This window comes from Rhinolophus hipposideros (genome assembly GCF_964194185.1).
Source record: "Rhinolophus hipposideros genome assembly, chromosome: 21".
Lineage (NCBI taxonomy): Eukaryota > Metazoa > Chordata > Mammalia > Chiroptera > Rhinolophidae > Rhinolophus > Rhinolophus hipposideros.
Window position 1 is genome coordinate 21,176,071 of NC_138067.1, and position 21,160 is coordinate 21,197,230.

The 21,160-nt window shown below is 48.2% G+C and overlaps 1 protein-coding gene across 1 annotated transcript; it reads left to right on the forward strand.

Annotated features, from left to right (window-relative positions):
- Positions 1-6,765: 6,765 nt before the first annotated feature.
- TLE7 (TLE family member 7) lies at positions 6,766-10,035 on the forward strand (the record flags this gene model as incomplete). Its single annotated transcript, XM_081031476.1, has 9 exons — positions 6,766-7,010; positions 7,128-7,150; positions 7,329-7,387; positions 7,888-8,097; positions 8,201-8,442; positions 8,641-8,782; positions 8,912-9,065; positions 9,591-9,664; positions 9,931-10,035. 9 exons carry the CDS (start codon positions 6,766-6,768, stop codon positions 10,033-10,035), a joined length of 1,254 nt encoding a protein of 417 aa, XP_080887602.1.
- Positions 10,036-21,160: the final 11,125 nt, after the last annotated feature.

Below are 21,160 nucleotides of genomic sequence, written 5' to 3' on the forward strand. Positions count from 1 at the left end.
CTGAGAGACACCATTGTGTAAGTCCCTCCCTCCCCTGTCCCCAGGATCCTGGGAGCTAAGCATGTGTGGAGGCAGACCCCAGAGTCCTAGGACAGAAGAGAGAGCAGGGCCTTTCTTCCCCCTGACCCTCTGGCCCTGCTTCTCTGGGAAGATCCAGACCACACACTGAGACCCAAAAGTGCCCCAGGCCATGGGGTCCAAGTTCATTTACTTACAGAGAAACAGAGGCCCAGAAATGGATGGCACTCTCCCTGGTCACACAGCAAATCAGTGGCTGATGTGGTCACTTACCCAAGCCAGAGGCGAAGTCAGAGGACCACTCCCACCCTCCGGTTTCATGAACAGCCTCTGGATGTGGAAGTCAGGGGATGTGGGGACAGGAAGTCCTACAGTTCTGGTGCCCGGCAGGGTCCGGAAGTTTCTGCTTTGGCAAGACCTAGGCAGGGACTGTAGGAGGGTCAACAGTCACTGAGGACAGAACCTGATTTCCCAGGACTGCCACCAATGGTCTGTGACCTTGGGCCCTCTGGGTCTCAGGCTTCTGGTCAGCTGGGGGGGGAAGGCGGGGGTGTTGGTCCCAGGTCTCAAGGCCATTCCCACCTGGATGGTTCCTAAGGGTTTTCTTCCTCTCTGTAGGTTTGTTATTGTCCACGGCAGGTCCTTCTGTTCAGATCCCAGGGAAGCCAGAAGAAGGCAGACGCCTACAAAGCTTCATGAGGTCCCATGGCCCCATCACCTAGAGCTTCCTGGGTCCAGTGGAGGCCTTAAGAGGACAAAAATGAGTCACAGTACTGGAGACCCCTGTCCCCTCACAAAAGTACTTTTCTGAACTGGAGCCATGGGCCTGGAAGAGCCAGGATTAAATAAAGTCTTTCCCCCTAAATTTGGGTCACCGTGTTCTGTCCCAAAGCACAGAGCACCCTCCCACCCCAGCCTGTCACATTGGAGGGGCCCTCAGAGAACATCTGGTCTGGCCCTGTTCACGTCAAGAGGGGAAATTGAGGCTCATAGGAAAACCTGGCTGCCGCAGGGTACCCAGCAGGAGAGGCGAGAGCCTGCTAAGAGAAGCGCAAGGGTCCATGGGTAGGTGGAGGGCGGGGCAGGACGAGGTGCAGCACCGCTCCCCTTGGGCTGGCGGCCCTCTCCTTCTTGCCGTGGGGCTTGGGGTTCTGAGAAGAGGCTCCTGGACTCTCTTGCCCCTGAAGTCCTCGTTTTCCCCAGGCCACAATCCCACTTGGTCAGCTACCCTCTCCTGACAAGGAACTGAGGAAACCTTTCCCCGTATATACAGTCCATTCAATTCAATCGAACGTTTGTGGAAGGCAGGCCCCCTCCACAGGCCAGGACTTGCTGGGGAACCCAAGATAAGCGAGGCTTGGCCTTCTCCTCAGCGAGCTCCCCAGCCCCTTCCCCCAGCTCTCCCCGCCATGTGCACCACAGACCACGTGGTCGCGGCAAATCCGAAGGCTCCCAGGGCTCCCCGGGCTCCAGCCGCCGGTCTGAGAGCTTTGGGTCGTCCGCCTGGTCTCGGGCTGCCGGCAGCCGAGCCTTGCTTCTGCTCAGCTTTCCCTCCCGCTGCTCGCCAGCTGCCCCCCCTTCACCGGTGACTCCGGTGATCCTGAAGTGTGGCCCCCACCCCCTCAGGGCCACTGAAATCCCACCCACGCTCGGCCCAAGCCCATCCTCCAGGAAGCCCTCGCTGGCTGCACTGCTGCACTGCGGCGCGGCGGCGCCTCTCCCGGCTGGTTTCCTCCAGCCCGCTACGGTAAGGGGCAGTTCCGTGTGTCTGCGTCTGTCTGTGGCCTTAGAGCCCAGAGCCCACGTGCTCCCAGCCTGTGGACGCGAGGTTCCGGATCCCACCTGGCCTTGGCTGCGGGCGCGCGGCGTGGGGAGCGGAGGGCGGCTTCCGCAGCCACCCCCCACTCCCCGGCGGGCCTTGGGCGCGCGCCTCTGGCTCTGGGACTATTTTGGCCTCTGTGAGAGAAAGAGCAGGGCCGTGGGGCCTGCGCGTCTGGGGCCCTGAGAGCTGCAGTTGGGCTGGCGGAAGCCATTAGGAGTCACTGGGCGCCAGCCTTGGCCTCCTGCTGCCCCTGGTGGCCAGTTCGCTTACTGCGGGGTAGGGGCCTCCGCAGCCTGCTCTTCCGCAGGGGCAGGAAGCAAACCATCAGGCTGACCCGAGTCCGCTCGGCCCCGGGGTGCGGGGCGGTGGGGGGTGCCCCTGCTCTCTTCCGGAAGAGTGCCTTTTGAGCAGAGGCCTAGGGCAGTCAGGTCGGAGCTCCTGGTGGAAAATCTCCTGTGGATCCGCCGGGGGTGAGGCTGGAGGTAAATATGGTCTTAGAGACCCGGGAGGCCCGCGGGGGCCGCTGACCACGCAGAGCTGGGCTGGGGCCGGAAAGCCTCTCCGAAAGGTCAGGCCAGCGCTTTACAAACTCTTCTGAAAAGAAGCATCTTTTCCCGCCCTAATAAAATTTTACTCAGAGGCCCATATTGTAAACTCACAGAAGTAGGGCCGCGGTGTGGAGGACCGAGGAGGGACCAGTTTCCAGCCGGGCCCTGAGAGGGAAGGGCAGGGGCCTTTGCCTAAAAGGTCCCTTGGGAGGCAGGAGGTGCGTCCAGGACAGAAGTCGGAATGCAGGGTTCAGAATCCAAACATTCCATAAAGGGCGGCGGGTGTGAGGTGGATAAGAACGACAACACAAGATGGGGGAGATGGGACCTGCCACCGCGCTCTCCTGGGAAGGGCACCTGGTAAGGAATGGTGGTGGGAGGCTCCCGTGACAGGGAGAAGGGAAAAGAGGAAGTACAGGGGCCAGCTGAACCGGGAGGAGGGGCCTGCCCGGACCACCTACGGCCCTTCCTCCCAGAGGGCCCCCTCCTCCCGCTTCACACTGAGCTCGGCCTTCCGGGTCTCCATCAGTCTTGCCTGCTCTGTGTCCTCCCCCAGCTCTCTGCTCTCACCTCCGTCTAATCTTTCCCACTCTCTGCCCCTCTCACTTGGAGCGGCTGGTTTGCGGGTTCTCCCCATGGACCACAAGCTCACTGCGAGGGGGGAGGCGGGCAGCTCAGTGGGCCAGGCAGGACCTTGCCGGGGAACAATTTCGGTTGAATGGATGATGTCAGTGAATAGGTAAGGGAAGAAGTGTTTTGTGCCTGTGTTTATATGGTTTATACATTTTCATCAACAAAAGGCATCCAGGTGAATTCCCAGGGGGCTCTAGTGCTGGATGGGATGGGGTGGGGGAGCAGTACCTTGGGCACAACCATCACGTGCACCGGGCTAAGAGCACAACGCTCTTACAGGTGGTAAGAATTGGGTTGCTCTCCAGTTGCCCATCAGAGAGTGCTCCACCCCCAAATAAATATCTAGAGGCTGATGTTTGAGGTCCCGCCCTGATGATCCACACTCTGGCCTCAGGGTTTGCCCATCAATTGCTGGGGTTCCTCCCCACACCAACCTTTGGCTATGGCTAGCCAGGGTCTCTGGGCAGGGGCACCTCCAGATTGCTGGTTCATCTAGGGAAGCAAGGTTAAGAACACCACCAGCTAAACTGCCTGAGGCCAATGAATGTAAAAGCAACTAGAACAGAAGAGTGCTTTCGGTGGGAGGGGTAGGTCAGTGGCAGGAGGTGAATGGGGGTAACAGGGCAGGAGAGGATCCAGCTTCACTGCCTCTTTCCCTCCTGCCAGAGAGGACCCACCAGATAGAGGGAGTAGTCTGTGCTTCTCAAATGGGGTCCTCAGGCCAGCTGTAGCAACATCACCCTCACCCGGGAACTTGTTAGAAATGCAAAGTCTCAGGCCCCATCCCAGATCTACAGAATCAAAATCTCTGGAGGTGGGCCCAGGACTCTGCTTTTGCAAGCCCTCCAGGGGGTTCTGATGAGTGAGTGCTCAAATTTAAGAACCACTGGATGAGACAGCTGTAGAAAAGCCTCCTTGCTCTTCACTTTCAGAGACACTGGTCAAAGATCACAGAGCCAGGCCTGTTCAAGCCAGACAGGGGAAAGAAAAGGAAAAGTGGCCCCTCCTTCCTCCGATATTCATCCATATTGGTGTCAGCCCAAAGCCAGCCTTCCCAAGCAAAGGGGATTCACCTGGAGATGAAAATTTGAAATAGTTCTTGTGTACACCCCAACCTAACCCGCCGTCATTGTACGAGCACTGGCTCTTGTGGGGCCATCCGAACCCACTCTAAAGACTTGTTCCTCTAAACTTTCTTATTCCATCTTGCCTCTTGCCCTGAATTTACTTGGCAGATCCCCATCTTACCCATTGTCTAAGGTCACAAGGCTTAAGTGGAAATGGCAGCCCAGTGGTGGCTATTTGGTTGGCTGTGCTCACACTTGGTAGATGAGCCATTCCTGGCCCAGATACCTGACCCAGGGCTTGATTATCAATTAGACTAAAGTTTAAAAACAGCAGCACTGCAGGGGTTGGGACGGTGAGTCCACACCTTTCCTGGGTGTGGAAGGGAGGGTCCAGAGCTTGGGGAGGGCTGTTCCCAGCATTAACTGGGTGGGTCTCAGCTCTGAAGACTTCCCATTTCCAGGGTTTGAGCTTCTGCCTTCAGAGGTGAGTTTCATGCCAGGGGGATTGGTGAGTTTCTTATCTTGCTGGCAGGGTGGATCTCCAGCTTTAGCATTTTGTGTTGAAGCCTGGGAAAGAGAATTGTCTGTTATGGGGCAGGAGTCTCTGTATCCTCAGGTCGGGATAGAACAGAAGCCGGATCGGTGCTATTGACTTTTCCTTTTGCTCTTTCTAGAAAGCCTTGTCTTATTCTTAGGGTGAAACCCTGGTTAAAAGACCTCGCTCCCTTTAAGCTTTACCCAACCCCCAATCGGGGACCTGGGCAGCTGGCCTGCCCTCCTCACACTGGGCTAGGTATCTGTGTGCTCTGTGTTTTCACCCTCATCGGGGTGCAGCCAGCTTTGGTGTCCCAGTTAAAGGAGCGGGATGCATGTCCATGCAAATTTGTTACGTTACTTAAACAAGTAACTAAGAATCACGAGGACCCCAAATTATCATTTGGGGGAAGATGAGAAAGGAAGGACTTGGTTGAGAAAAAAGATCAAGTTCCAACAATTTTTAATTTAGGTTCAAAAAAGCTATCCCAAGTTATACAGTGACAAGTATTTCTCCCATTCTTCTTTCCTGTTTGTCAATTTCCATCCCCAAGGCAACTATTCCCAATGTCTTATGTGCATACAAACATATGCAAAGAGTCTCATTTCCACCCTTCTTTTAACCCAAAAGCTGTATATTATGCAGCTTTTTTGTTCTGAATCCACCCCTCCCCCATTAACACCTTGGAATTTTTCCTGTCTATACATTAGTGTCCTTGTTATTTTTGACATTTGTGTAGTTTTCCACTTAATGCATGTAACTTACTTCACCAGTCCCCCCCCGACCCCCCCCCCCGTGGCCATTGGGTTTGTCCAGTCATCAGCTATCATAAACAATGCTATAATGCCTCAGCTTGTACATATATTTCCTCACATACATTCAAGTGCATTTTTAGGATAAACTTCTTAAAGTGGAAGTGCTCGGTCTGAGGGTAACTGCATTTGTAATTATGGTGGGTATTGCCTTCTTCCTCTGAGGGGGAGATAGGAAAGGAGACTGTTTAGAACCAGACAGGGCAGCGTTTGAACCTCTTCTGTGTGATTTCTAGCTATTTGCTCACCCGTTCTGACCTTCAGTTTTTAAAATCCGTTAAAATGTGGCCCACACAGTTGTGAGGATAAAATGGGGTCAGCTGTGTAAAGCATTTGGTTGAAAAGCAAACACATAGCAAGAGCTCCAAATGTGTCGAGAGTAATGCAGGCTGGATTGCAACTTCCGCCTGCATCTTCCCAAGGGGAGGCAGCAGGGGTTCTCGGGTGTCTGCTGGAGCTTTCCGGGAGAGGGGGTGTCTGAGAGCTAACGACTGAGCCTGGTCACCAAGGCATTGGTCACAACTAGGCATTGGTCCCTGAGGCTTCTGATATGCCCTGTTAATGAAATGCTGGGTCTCCCCAGGGCCTACTGGGGCTAGCTGTTGGGCAGCCTGAACGAAGTCACCTGGTCTGCCTTAAATCCTCCAAGCTCTGGTGCCTGGCACAGCCCACAAATAAATGCTGTCTCTGCCATTTTCTGCATATTTGCCACTAGCCTTACATCGTTCTGAGTGTTCTACATGTGTGAGTCCATGCAGTTCTCAGAATTCTCCCATCGGGTAGGAAAGATGGTCACCACCAACCAGCCTCTTCATCACTGTAACCTTGCCCCATCCAAATGGAACGTCATGTCTGCATGACCTCTTCTGAGTTCTAACACGCTGTCCTCGCTAGGCGGCGAGAAGCTCTGTGATGTGAGTGGAGCTTCCTGTTGCCTGATGTTTTATTTACACTGGGAATGAGCCTTTGACAAATATACAGCCAGAGTAAAGGGTGAGTTCGACTTTATAGGACCGGAAATGCAGTCCGCATGTTCAAAAGAAAAAACATAATTCCTGGTGTTCACATCTCAAAATGTCTGTGTGAAAATTTTCACCGTTGCTGCCAACATTTAGTATAAAAAGTTAGTCAGCAACTGGTCTTTTGAATGCTCTCACCACGAGAGGTGTTGTAAATAGACCCCAAACAGCGCTTCTGCATATCAGTTATACATCTGTTCTCTGTCTTGCTACAGGGGGTCAGGACAAATTGGGAACCTAGGGTCTGTTTGATGGGCCCATTTGTCAAACCCTAGAACCAGGTGGCTCAGGCATTTCATCGATCTAAGAACATGAGTGGAGATAAGGAAGAGGCCTCCTCATTCGGTATACTCAGAATTTATGATGACCCAGAGGAGAGGCGGAACGAGCCAGAAAGTTCTGACATTTTCTCCCAGCGTGAGCCTCAAGCACAGTCCCAACGGGGTGGCGTGTATGGGACACCCCAGTGGGCCCTCCACAGCCTAGACAGATCTGAGCGGCAGACCGGCTGGCTGTCCAAGGCTGAACCAGGAGAAGCAGCAGAGTTCAGCCCCAGGTAAATACTCCTTGAACAGACTGGTGGGGGGCAGGGACTGAGCTGGGGAGAGGGGATCCTACCACGGAGCTCTCCATTTCATGTTCCATGTCTTTTCTTTTTCTCCATTTGTCATAGCAGCCTACCAGGATCCAAGTTTGGTGAGTCCCAGTCAGGGAGTATGGGTAGGGAAGGTGGTAGCCCGACGCTGGGCCTCAGATGGGAACGAGGAACAAAGCTCTGGTGTTGAGAGAGCGGCCTTGTACCCGAGTCCTGTGATTCTGTTGCTGCCAGATGCCCTCTCCTGTGAGTAGGTGGACATTGGCTATTTCCCTGCAGGCCGGCGCGGTCCTTCTCCTCCTCCCAGTGAAGAAGTCTCGTCATTCCTCAGAGCAGTTGTGAGTGTCTTCTTTTAAAATGTGGGATCTTTCCCTTTCCCGTTACCCCCTAGATAAGAAGCTAGTAGGAAGAAGGTGAGGGAGGGCACTGTGTCCACATCATTCTCTCTCCCATACTAGGTGATGGGTGTCCTGCGGCTCCCTGTCTTTTGAACTAGGCTGCCTTCCTTCTCCCACCACCAATATGCAGAGTCTGCAGCTCACAGAGTTACTAGAGCTGCACCCTGAAGGGCTCGGAGCCAGGCTCTGCTGTCATTACTGGTGCTCAGAATTGTCCGAAAACGCGGCCCTGTTTATCACGGAGGAAACCTGGGCGAGTGCAGAAGGATGTGTCATGGTCTGGGGACCCCAAATGACGACACAGTTCTGCCTGAGGGTCTGAGAGGGGCTGTTGGATGAGTGGTTAGGAATGTAGTCAAGAACCGGGGCAGACTGTCCCCCCTGGATGATGGCAGGCCAGGGCTCTGACCTGTTCGTGGCCACCCACCTTCTCTCCCCAGCCTCCCGTTGCAGATGAAGTGGTTAGGCAGAGGACCCCATGTGAGTCCTGGAAGGTTGGCAAACTCTGCCACGGCAAGAAAGTCTATGCCACCGCCATCAGCAGCTCAACTCACCATGTGTACACGTGTGGTCATGGCTACATCAAGGTGTGGGATGAGAGTGCGCTGCATGCCTGGAGCAAGGCCCCTAAGGCCCAGCTGAACTTTCAGGTGAGGGGTCTTCTGGAAGGGCTTGGGGAACCCAGACATAACTGTCAGAAGACGGCACCTGTGCTTCGACGAGGCGGTAGGAGAATGTACACCTTTCCTCCAGGACCCGCAGAGCTGTGTCCTCACCTGCAAGCTGTTTCCGGACGAGCAGAGCCTGATCACTGCGGGTCTGTCCCGGACCCTGACTCTTTGGGATCTTGCACCCACGCCCCGCATTAGGGCACAGTTGGCCTCCACAGGCCCCATGTGCTACTCCCTGGCCATCTCCTCCAATGCCCAGATATGCTTGGCTTGTTTCAAAGGATTCGTTGAGATTTGGGATTTGCGGAACCAAATCTTGATCAGGTATGACCTGGCAGAGGGGAGCTGATGGGAAGGACTTCAGGAAAGCATGTGTCTCTTTCTAGAACTCTTTCTTCCCTGTGCAGTAGGACTAGGTGAGTCAATGTGGAGAATATATCCGGGGGCTGCCTAGGGGCTTCCTGGGCCAGAAACTTCAGGGGTACAACCAGTGCATGAACCTCTGAGTTGTTTTCCCACCAGGAAACATGAAGTCCCGGAATATGGGTCCCGATGTGTAGACATCGCAGGCAATAAGTTCTGGACCGGAGGTGAAGACACCAGCCTGTATTCCTGGGACCTGAGAAGCTACCAGAAGCTGCAGCAACAAAGTCTACACCATGAGGTGCCTGGCGGCTGCCACTGAACTAACTGCAGTCTCTGTGACCCGGAGCTGTGGGTACCCACGGGAGCAAGGTCAAAGGATGGGGTTGGCAGCTTCTTCAGTGCTGACTCCAAACTTTTCTTCCAACAGATCCTCAGCATTACCCACGACCCCAGTGAGGAATGGATCTTAGTGGGCTTGAGAACGAGTGATGTCATAATCCTACACACGCACCGGAAGGAGAAGTTTAAGGCTGTCCTACAAAAATACATCCATCACCACCACCTCAAGTTTGCCTCTTGTGGTGAGTGAGAAGCCAGGTGACACCTCAGGGTGTCCTGTCACACTATAGGATGTCGACTCACCCAAAGAGTCAGGGTCCAGCCTTATTTCAGACTCACCATCCCCAACACCGGCCAGATGGAGATCCCGGTGTCCGCTTCACCCCTGCTCTTCCCTCTGCTTCAGCCTTCCCCTGCCCCACCGGTGTCTCTTCTTCTGCTGGCCTGGCTACTTTTCCTGTCTTTTCTCTCTACTCACCCCTGTCCTTTTCTGGCTCTCTGAAATGGTAGCGTCCCCCACAGAACGACAGCCTGAAGACACAGGCAGACAGAAGAGTCATGAAGCCCCAGCTGATTGTCCTGTTTTTCAGTGATACTATGATCCTGTGTGTGGCTGGTGGGCTGGGACAGATGAGTGAATAGTCCATGTCGTGTCTCGTGATTTTTATAGATGGGGAAACTGAGGCAGAGAAAACTTTTCCCTGGTCCAGTTGAGAACAAAGCTGGGACTGCAATATCTGGCCCCTCTATCTGTCTTTCCTTCACAGGGAGCTATTTTGTGACCACAATGGATGAGTCGATCCACTGCTTCGCTGCACCTTCTTTACAAAGGTTGTTTCAGGTACTGGAAGGACGTTATGTGAAAACTCAGGCACTCGGAGCTATAACCCCAGACACCAGTCGGTCAGGTCCAAGAGATAGTGCTGCAAAGTACCTCTGAATGACATCCAGGGCCGTTTAATAGATTGGAGGGAATGAGGACTCAAGGTCCTGTAAACTCAGGGGTTCCACTTTGAGCCCTGAACTGAGCCCTAAATGAAGCCATCATCTCTGGCCTAAGCCCGGCCCCTGCATGTAGTCCCTTTTTTGGCTTTTATTTCCCTCTAGGTAGAAGAGTCTACAGAAATTCTGTGTTGTGATGTGTCCTCTGACAACCAGTATCTGGTCACGGGCTCCAAGAACAGTGCCACAGTCTACCAGCTCTTGTATTGAAGGTTGTGTGCCATGGTCCTGCTGGTGAAGACCCAAAGAAGGCCAGCAAGCTGAACGAATGACCTCGGGCGCTGGACAGCTTCCAGTGCCTCCCACATCTTCTACCTTATCCTCAATGGCAGGTCATCTTATCCATGCCCCTCCCACCCAACACACACACCTAGCCTGTACGCCCAGGTTTTTATTGTGTGGCTAAGGGATTTTCCTTTTGTTATTTTTCTACCACTGACTGCTGGGTTTTGGTGAGGAAACTTGCCTTTATAATTAATAAAATAGAAAAGCAAAAATTAAAATGGCCTGGATATATAGTCAGTTCTTTCCAATAACAAATTCATTGTGGTAGATTGCTTATGCCGCCATTCAACAAATTCTAGGGTGGGGAAGGAGTTTTAGACCAGACTTAGTTTTGTTTGTAACTTTTCTTTGGGGGGGGGCGTGGTCTGGGAATTCTTGGAATCTTAAGCAGGCTCAAGAAGAAATGTATGTACATGTACAAACTTTCAGATTGTATCAGAGTTGATACAGACCAGAAATGCTTAAGTCTAGACCCAGGTTAAGACTCCATGAGCTGGTCTAACCATATCCCAAGGAAGGGTTTTCTCTCTCTCCTTTTAGCTCCTCCTTTATCACACTTCACTTTATCTGAGTCTTTGGAGGTTCTAATCCTAATTCTGGCATTTGGTGCCAGACAAAAGCTGCCTATCTCTGTTTCAGGGCAGCTTCCTCATGTTTGAGGATGTGATGATGTAATATGTTGTCTGGCCTGCTCCAGGCTGAAGAAGCACCAGCTCTTGAAATCAAGCCACATAGGCCTGCTTTCTAGTCCTCTTCTATCCTGCCTCCTTTTTGCTTGGTGTTGGCATGGCCGAGAGAGCTAGCTGCCCACTGAAGTTTGCAGCTTAGAGTTGTCACTGTAAAGAGGCTGCAAAGCCGGGGACCCACCGTGCCATCCTTTGCTGTGAGATGTTGTCGGATACCTAGTTCTTGCTAATGGATCATGAGTGAAGGATGTGTGTCATTTCTGAGCCAAGGCTAAAGGAGTAGGGGTGTCCACTCCAGGCTCTCTGTCCTCTTCTACCAGCTGAAGGCAAATGATAATGGAAGCTCTAGAGGATTACAGAACCATTAGCTGGAAACACCCTCTGTCCATGAATCAAGCATGGAGAAAAGCTGCCCACTTTGGACTGTTACATCAAAGAAAAATAAACTTACATTTGAGCTGTTAAAATTTTGGAGTCTGTTAGTATATACTATAGCCTTGGAAATAGCAAACTTTTACTTAGAGGGCCAGGTAATAAATATTTTAGGCTTTGCCACATGTTTCTTTGCCCCAGTTACTCAATTCTGCTGATAACACCATAAAAGCAGCCAGATTTGGTCTGCTGGCTGTAGTTTGCCCACCCTGTTGTAGCCAGTGTGCTTCTAAATAATATAAGGAATTAGCATCCATGTAAAAATATGACGCAGAGGGTGGAGGCCAACAGTAAATCTATCCTGGGCTTTAGGAACAACTAGACTTCAAAATTTATAATGTGCCCATTGGTGGGTGAATGGGTAAGCAAAATGTGGTTTTATGTACATACCTCCACATAACAACATTTCGTTCGGTGATGGAATACATATACGACAGAGGTCCCATAAGATTATAATGGAGCTGAAAAATTCCTCTCACCTAGTGGCAGCCATCTCATAGCACAAAGCCTTCCATGTTTGTGGTGATGCTGATACAAACGAACCTGTGCTGCCAGTTGTATAACAGTATAGCACACAGTTATTTCCCATGTGTAATATTGGAATAAGTGGTTCTGTTATTGGTTTATGTATTTACTATACTTTTTATCGTTACTTTATCGTTATTCTACTTACTAAAAAAAAGCTTGCCGTAAAGCAGTATGCTGTGTTATGCTGGCAGCAGCCTCGTAGCTCGTATTTACCTCATCTCTTGACTGCATCATTTTCTCTTGTGCTTGACTTACTGTTGTTTTGGAGAGTAACATGCTACATCAGCTTGTAGCGTAGGAGCAGTAGACTACCATAGAGCCTCGGTGTGTAGTTGACTAGACCATCTAGGTTTGTGTTAAGTGCACCCTGTGATGTTTGCACAATGACAAAATCGCCGGCCGACACAGTTCTCAAAACATGTTCCTGTTAAGCGGCGCATGACTGTATATATAATGGAATATTATTCTGCCATTAAAAGGAAGGAAATTCTGACACGTGCTACAATATGGGTGACCTTGAAGATATGCTAAGTGATGTAAAAAGAACAAAAGAACAAATACTGTGATTCCACTTCCATGAAGTACTTACAGTGGTCAAATTAATAGAGACAGACAGTAGAAGGGTGGCTGCACGAGCTGAGGGGAGAGGGAAGTGGAAGGTTATTGCTTAACGGGTACAGAGTTTCAGTTTTGCCAAAGGAAAACAGTTCTGGAGATGGAAGGTGGTGATGATTGCACAACAATGTGGGTGTACTTAATGCCACGGAACTATATATTTAAAGTGGTTATGATGGTAAGTTTTATGTGTATTTTACACAATTTAAAAGAGAAAAAAGTGAGGGAATATAAAAATCAATTCAAAATAGTGGTAATCTCTGGGGATAGAGGTAGAGAAATAGGGCCATAAAGGGATAAAAAGGGAAACTTCAGCTCTAACTGCAATGTTAGAACTCTGGAAAGTTCTTCAAAAATAACGTTCATTGAAATTAAAAATGCCTAAAGCATTCCTATCAGGATGTCCCCCATATTTGGCTCATCTGGAGACGTACTCGCAAGGGCTGGTTTTCTCTAGTTTGTTCAGATTCTACCATCTCAAAGTTAACATGGAAAATAGTGCCTCCTGGCTGACAAGACCCATGACGGTCAGCCTCCATTTATACGAAAATGGCCGAGATGGGGATCCTTTATTTCTAAATTAATCTTTGCGTGCATAATTAGAAAAAGTTGGCTATAAAGTTAGGCAGAATGAATGAAAAGATTATTAGAGACTGTCTCAGAACTTAAAAAGGCTTTCTCCCCTAAGTTAAAATGAAACTATATAAACAGATTTACAAATAAAAAAAAAAGATAAAGTATTTAGATAAATGGATCAATCTATTATATAAACCCAATTCCTTGAGGTATTAAAAATGGTTGTCCTTGTTTTAAAAGGGGATGTTCATTTGGAACTTAACTTGTCAAGGACAGATATAAATTGTAAATGCCTCCAAAACAAAATTTGTATACAAGTGGTCTGTTTGTGTTTGTCTGTGTGTTTCTATGTATTAATATGTATGTTGTAAATGTGAGATAATTTTCGACCTTTGGATGGTATATTGTTAAAATTAATTTAAAGGTAAGTGCTTATAAGGAAGAATTGGGTGTTCTAAATTCTCAGAAACACAGAAACTAAATGCTTTTCAAGTTCATGTTATCTAAGATTAATCTTATAAAAGCTAGCTTAAATTTGTCAGTTTAAGTAAAACAGACATGTCTTCATTTTGCCTGCATTTTACAAATATAAGTCTATGTTAATAGTTGACTTTGATGCCTATGAAATATGTTTTTCAAGTTTATAAAATGTCTTCATACATTTGCCAAGCTAAAGAATGATAATTGCTTACTTCTTAGTTTTCATTAGAAATTGAATTTTAAGGGTTAAAATCTCAAAATATGTAGGTATAACTGCAGTGTTCCAGACGGGCCCCTGAAATACCTCAAAAGATTTGTCTTGTATGTTAAATTGTATGGGAAAATAAGGGGTAGAAAACAAAAACAAAAAACAAATAGTTGGGGCTATGGGAAACCCAAGCGAGCCTCTTGGTTCTTCCCTGCTCCCTGGCAAACCCCATTTTTTTGGTTTTTGCATTCCTTCATGCATCACAGTGCATTTAAGCTGGACTTAGCTGAAGGAACTTACGAGCTGACGTTATTGAAAGGAGACGTCTTACACTATCGCCGAGTTTTGAGAGAGTCACTTCAAGAAAATGCCAAGTTGGTAACCACTTCCTTTCACAAGGAGCTCTCAGGAGAGGAAGACTTTAGATACTGCTTTTTGGAAAGGACATCACATGAAAGACACTGTCTTTATCAGGTACCTAACTGAATAAACATCTATCCTTATCTCTGATACTAGCCTCTACCTACAGTGGACATCAAAGACTCCTCGAGGACAAGAAGCTGTTGACGTCAGAGGTAGACAGTAATCCCAAGACATCGACAAGGCCTGTACACCTAAGGTTTGCTCCTGAACTCAGAATCCATTGTGTTTTATTGTCCTACCTGTCTGCTATGATATTAGTCATAATAATAGTTATACTTGTTCTTTGGGTTTGTCTATATAGTCCAACTGTTTATTATTACCGAATATGTATAAGATAACTGTTAATACTCTTTTCATGGCTTATTTAATGTTATACTAGATGTCAAATACAGAGAAATGAGAGAAGGCAAAACTCGGATCATGGTGGTTCACAGGATAGAAATGATCCAGAGTGTTTTTTCCTAATGAAGGTCATAAGACCTGACCACCTTCCAGTTACCTGCCCTTCCCTTTTTTTTTTTTAGAAAATTCAGCCTCAATTCAGATCCAGTGGTTACGGTATTGCCTCATCCCCAGTGGTCAAGACCATGTCGATACTAAGGCTTGAAGGAGCTTTCCTAGCCCGTGAGACCATACTATCCGACCAAAAGGTTGGTCATCAGTGCATCCTTGGGATTGATTTATGACCAAGAAAGGGAACTGTGGATGAAAAAAGGGGTTCTATGGAAAGTAACCTCATGGGGTGATCTGATCATAAATTCCTAACTGGGTAGGTCGTGACGGGTAGTCATACCCCAGGCATATTACTTCTTTCGTAAAAGGCTTTTTTCCTTGAGCAAGGCCTGTCCGTTGTTTCTGTGCATTTAAGTTGACACACTTTGAAATAAGGTAACCACCCTCAAGGGGGCAAATAATCTCAACTCTCCTATAATCCAATCTCCACCTTGCTTTCTCTCACCTCATGTAATCGTCCTTACTTTCTCTCTTTAGTCTCAAATGCATAAAAGAAATTGTAAAACTTACTCACCTGAGCATTTGAGATTTTACTCTCCAGCAGGGATAATCTGAAATGGAATATAAAAGTAAACTGTGAACTTCACTGTATGCCAAATAAATAATATAACCGCACTGAAGGGGTGGGGAAGAAAGTCACTCAGCCATGTAATTTGGGAAAACAGTATTTCCCTCAAATGATGTAAGGCTGAAAACAAAAAGATCTGTACATAGATGTTGTACTTTAGTTAGTAAATTTGTGTTTCACAGGGGAATGTTTTAGCATTTCTGAAAGTCTTTTATATGCTATATTCTAGGACAAATCATGTAAGTAAGTACATTGTGGAAGAGACAAGTTTCTCGAGGAACTTGCCTCTTGAGGAAAGGAAGAAGGCCAGAATGAGAGTTCTTGGTGTTGTGTTGGAATCAAGGGTATCAGGATGAAATAGTGGTTGTTGCAATGCCAGGAAGTTAGAAGTGCTCACAAAATGATGGGGCATGTCAGAAGGACACAGGAGTTAACCTGGAAGTTCTCCCAATGGCCAAATCTGGGATCCTTTGGCAACAAAATAAGTATCTCTAGTAATGGATTATAACTCATAAAACAAATAACTATGATTCCATTCTGAGGGAAATAAATAACTGGCTATGTATACATATATATGTATGTAGATATTATGTATATAGTATATCTATATAAATTGAGAAAGAATAGCCATTTGGCAAACAGCACAGTAATAACTATGACCGGTAAGAATCCTCAAGGAAAAAATTTATAATTCTACAGTGCAGAAACCTGGCATATATCACTTTTCCTGTCAACAAAGTTATAATCAGGAATTGTTGATATACATATTGATATACAAAATACATGTTGATAAGATATACTGAGGGTACAATATAATTTCTGTGTTATTCTTGTCCCCAGTGTATAATCTGGATTTATTTATGAGGAAATAGTAGATAAACTTACGTTGAGAGACATTCTACAAAATTACTGGCAAGTACTCTTCCAAGTGTCAAGGTCAAGTGAAAAGTCATGGTAAAGACCATGGACTGTCCTAGATCGGAGCAATCTAAGGAGAGCTGGCAACTAGGGACAGTATGAGATCCTGGGTTGGCTCCTGGAACATGGAAAATATATTAATGGGTAACTGGCTAAATCTGAACAAAGTCTGATGAGTTAATGTATCCAGGTTAATTTTCTGGTTTTGATCATTACATGACAGTTAAGTAACATTAGAGGAAGTTGGGTGAAGGGTATATGGGAACGTTATTTTTTCAAACTGTTTTATAAGTCTGAAAATTAAAAGGAAAAGTTAAAAATTAAAAACAAATAAAAGTGGTGGCACTCAGGCTTTCTCCAGAGATTCTGATTCAGTAAATCATAGAAATGGGCTTGGGGATTGTACTTTTTAAACAAACTTCCTAGGTGTTTCCAGTTTTCAGGTGTAAATTCCCCCTGGATCATGTGACCTTTAACATCTCTTTCATTCATTCACTCAAGAAATGTTTGAATGAAAAGTCAATACACGTCAGTGGGTGGAAACAGAATAAATGAATGAATCAATAAAATCACAGCAGGTGTGATGTCTGCAGGGCAAACGGATGGAGGGACCTGGACGGTGGGTGTGGGCAATTTTATAAGTTTCTATGTCAGGAAATACGTATCACTTCCATGCTGTTAATTTTTTTTTTAATTTAAATTTATTTATTGGGGTGACAATTGTTAATGAAATTACATAATTTCAGGTGTACAATTCTGTATTACATCAACTATAAATCCCATTGTGTGTTCACCACCCAGAGTCAGTTCTCCTTCCATCACCATATATTTGATCCCCCATGCTGTTAATTTTTTAAAATTAAATGCTCCCTGTTAATCATAAACTTTTTACTTTAAATCCTCAAGTTCATTTACTCAAAATATGTTTACTAACGGTTTTATGTGCCAGTTACTGTGATTAGTGTCATAGGGATGAAAATTAAGAAGATAGTTTCTGCCCCTGAGAATTTATGATTCATTGGACAAGATGCACATTGGGAACCTGTAACGGGGCAAAGTGTGGTCAGGACTCAAGGGGGCTTGGACTTGACCTGAGCTTGCTGAAGGGTGCGGATGAGTGGTTGGTCTGTTGGAATGTGGGGGAAGAGAACAATCTAAGAGGCAGTTGGGAGGTGGCTCTGAGCAGAGGACCGTTGAGGAAATGAGAAGGCTGTCAGAGATGTATGGTCAAGGGGAAAGTTTCAGATCTTAGAGGAGCCGAACCGTAGTGCTACGAGCCTACAAGTGTTGCTGGGAGGGGACATTGGTTTGTGAACTAGGTAAGTCCTGTATTCACAGTGCTCAGGTCTGTGAGAGGCATGTGAGGACAGATTCCTGCTTTCCAGAATCCCACAGTTGGGGATAAGAGACCAGCTCAGCCATGCTGAACTACATTTCTGGATAGAATGAACTCAGTGCTATAATGGAGGTATAAGGAATGAGCTGCTCAAGGCTCAGGCTAGAGGAAGGGGGCTAGAACTTGGGTTTCAGGGGAAGACAGATAGACATATGGATATATGCCACTGGCCTTTGGAAATGTGGGTCTTTAGAACAGAGGAGAAAAATGAAGACTCAAAACAACGAATTGAAATTGTACCCCACAACTGTCAGAGGGGAAGTTATAGAGGGAGAGAGTGTGGCTTGAGGGTCATGGAGGAGCCACGGGAGGTCTTGGGTAGCCTCACCTTGGAGGCCATATGAAAGGGTAGTTAGGAGAGGGGTGCTTGATCCAATAACCCGATTTAACTCCGATTGTGTGCATGCGGGAGCTCTGTCCTTGAGTTTTCTCACCTTTAAATTGGGAAATGGATAAAATGGACTAAATGAGCTTATATAAAGTACTTTAATATATACATAGTACTCAACAAATTCTACCATTAATTAGAGGGTAAGAAGAGATTGAAAGAGCAACTCAAGGGGCCACAGAGAATACCAAGATGAACAAAGCCACTGAAGCCCTGGAAAGAGCAGGTTTTAAGAAGCAGAATGGAATCATCATGATATGGAGCACCAGCCAGATACCAGGTATGAAATGTGTGATCACAGACAGTTCTCACTGTAACCTTAGGAGGGAGTTTCTATTACCATCCCCACTCTGTGATGTAACAAGCTCAAGGTCACCAGAGCATGACTTACAGTTCCTGTTCTCATCTGGACCTTGAGTATTAAATGGCCCTTGGATTAAAGGCTGGCCTCCCATGGAGATGGACACCCTTCAAGGGCCAAATGCTGGTGACTGAGATGCATGAGCCTTGAGCCACATCCTCATGAGCTCCCATCATGAAGGTTCCTATAGACCCTTCCTTCACTGAACCACATTCAACACACCCCAGAAGGTCTTTGCAAGGCCAATTCTCCTCCCCTGGCTCCAGCACCTTCCATGGCTCCCTATGGCCACCAGCCCAGGGACTGAATCAGTTCTAGCCAGCAGGGCCTTTCTGTGCTGAGCTGCCATCCCAGCTTTCTCTCTCACTGCTGCCCAACCTCTACCAGGTGCCCTGGTCACTCTGATCCCTTTCCTGTCCCCTTAATATCCTTTATTCATCTTCATCTTTTGGCCTGAATTGCTGCCCCTCCCTCCACCAGCTACTGAAATCTAACGCTTTCGCCTCACAAGCCCAGCCTGCAGGAAGTCTCTCCTGGCTACAGATTTGCACTGATCTTTCTCCTTTCTCTGTTTTCCTAGATTGAGAGATATCCCAAGGTGAGAGGTTGTGCTTGGCTGGTATTATGTGTATGTCCTGAGTTACATATGAGGATGAAAGCACCTTGAGCCATGGTATCTTACTCCTTTGTGGGATCTGTCCACATGCTGAGAGCTATGGGGAAGTTCCCAAACCCACCACACTCCTGCCACCATTAATTGCCATCTGGTACTCAGGCCCATCTCTGGGCCAGAGGAGCCGGGCGCGGTGGGAGAAAGAGCACTGGACTGGGATGCGGGTCTTGAGGTCTGTGCTATACCACCCAATGCATGGCTAATGACCTTGAGCAAATGGATTCATCCCTCTGGGCTTCAATCTCTGCATTCTATAAACTGTAGATATGGGATTGGACTAGAAACCCCCCAAGGGCCCTTCTGGTTACTAGGACCAGCGTTCCTCCAACTTTACTCTGCACGTGAATGCCCTGGAGAGCTTGTGAAAATGCAGATTCTGATTCCACAGGTTTGGGTGGGGTCCTGTGATTTGTAATTCTAAGGAGCTGCAGGTGACACTGGCCTGTGAACTACTATGAGTTACAGAGGTCTAGCCCAGTGGTTCTTCACCCTAGCTGGAAAGTAGAATGGTCTGAGAGGTTGTTCCTCCTCCTTCTCCTCTATCTCTTTTCCCCTCTTTAAAGTTCCTCTGGGGAGACTAAAAAGCTTGGGGGTAGGATTGCTCCCCAGGCTAATTAAATCAGAATTTATGGAGCTGGGAACCTGGCATCAGCGTTGTTTAAAGCTCCCCAGGTGAACCCAATGTGCAGCCAAGGCTGGGAACCACTGCTCTACCTGGTGGGCACAGAATTTAGACAAATTAGGTGTTTTCAGTTGAAGCTTTCATCTACCTCTGTCCCCTGGTGGCCATCTTGGTCCCTCACATTCAGATTTCAAACTTAAGCTGATGGCCCAGACAGGAATATCAGGAAAAAAAATAATGCTGCTCCTTAGGGTGAACAGGCTTCCATGCGCCCCGGGTCCCACACTGCCATGAGTGGGATCCCCCACTGCCCTTACGGTGGAGAGAATTCCTTAAACAGAGGGCTCAGGACCAGCTGTGGGGGCAGCCTGAGAGAGGTGGAAGACTCCAGGTTGGGCTGGGACCGGGAGGACCCAGGAAAGCAGCGAGGCTTGGACGAGCAGATGAGACGGCCACGCCTGAGGCAGGCTCCTGGATCCCAGCGTGAGCGCTGGCTGGAGCTGGATGGGTGCTCAGAGAGGGCATAACTAGGGCCTGCCTGTGTTTCAATTCCCAGTGATGGCTTACACAGAAGCCCACATTGTGAACCACAGGGTCTCTTGGTGAGTTTGAGGAGCTGGGGTGACCGTCGGAAGGCCTTAGAGGCTAAGAAGAAAGGGGCTTTCACAAGAGGGCTTAGTGGTTGAAAGGCAGATTCCGGGTGAAGACCAAGCCACCTGGGCCACCTTGGGTTCCCTCCCAGCTCAGCTGGAGCCACGAGTTTGTCATCACTCACTTGGGCAGGAGGAATTCTGCCCAGAAGAACTGAGCACAAGGGAGGCGATGCCCCTAGCAGGGAGGGATCCTGGGGCTGAACCCGGGGCTCACAGAGGAATGGTGGTTCCAGGGCTGCCCCCACCTTCCCCGGCTGGCATGCAGGTTGAATACAGCTGCTGTAGGGAGATTGGGACAACCTTTGAAAAACACACACTTTAAGATGTTCTTTTCCTGCTTCCAATCTTAAGTGGCTCCTAAGTGCCTACTGAGACCTATTCCTCCATGCTCTGTCCCACAGACTTGTCCTGAGCCACCTTGTTCCAAGCCTTTGCTCTTAACTCCTGTCCATCCCACACATGCAAATCCTGCCACCGTTGCCCATGGGTTTCATATCCCTTCCTCCCTGCCTCCTCTTGCTGCAATGGCCCAGCATGAACTTGCTCCTTCCTCTGAGCTTGCAGAGTAACTTCTCTTGGCATGACACCTTTGTACCTTTTCCTCTTCCCTGGGACGATTTCTCATTCTTAGGAGCAAAGGATGGCTTAGACTTTGCTGAATCCCCTGCATAAGAAATAATTACCACGTATTGAATTCTCAAGTGTCCAGATTATGGACAGGTTTGTGCAGGATTCAGGAAACCAAGTGTTCATTGGCAGGGTCAAGTATGACGGTGGGAAGAGTCACAGGAACCCCATGAGACATGAACCTGGCCAGAGAGGGGAGCTGCAGAGAGCAGAGGTGGGTAGATTCTTGGGGTGGACAGCCACTGTGACCCATGGTGAGTTAGGAGGGAGGGAGGAAGAGGCAGCTGGGATAAAGGATAAGTGAGGAGGGGTGTTGGCTGTCTCTTCCCTCCCCCAGAAATGCCTTTCCCTTCTCTCCATGTCTGTGTCCCTCTATTTCCTCT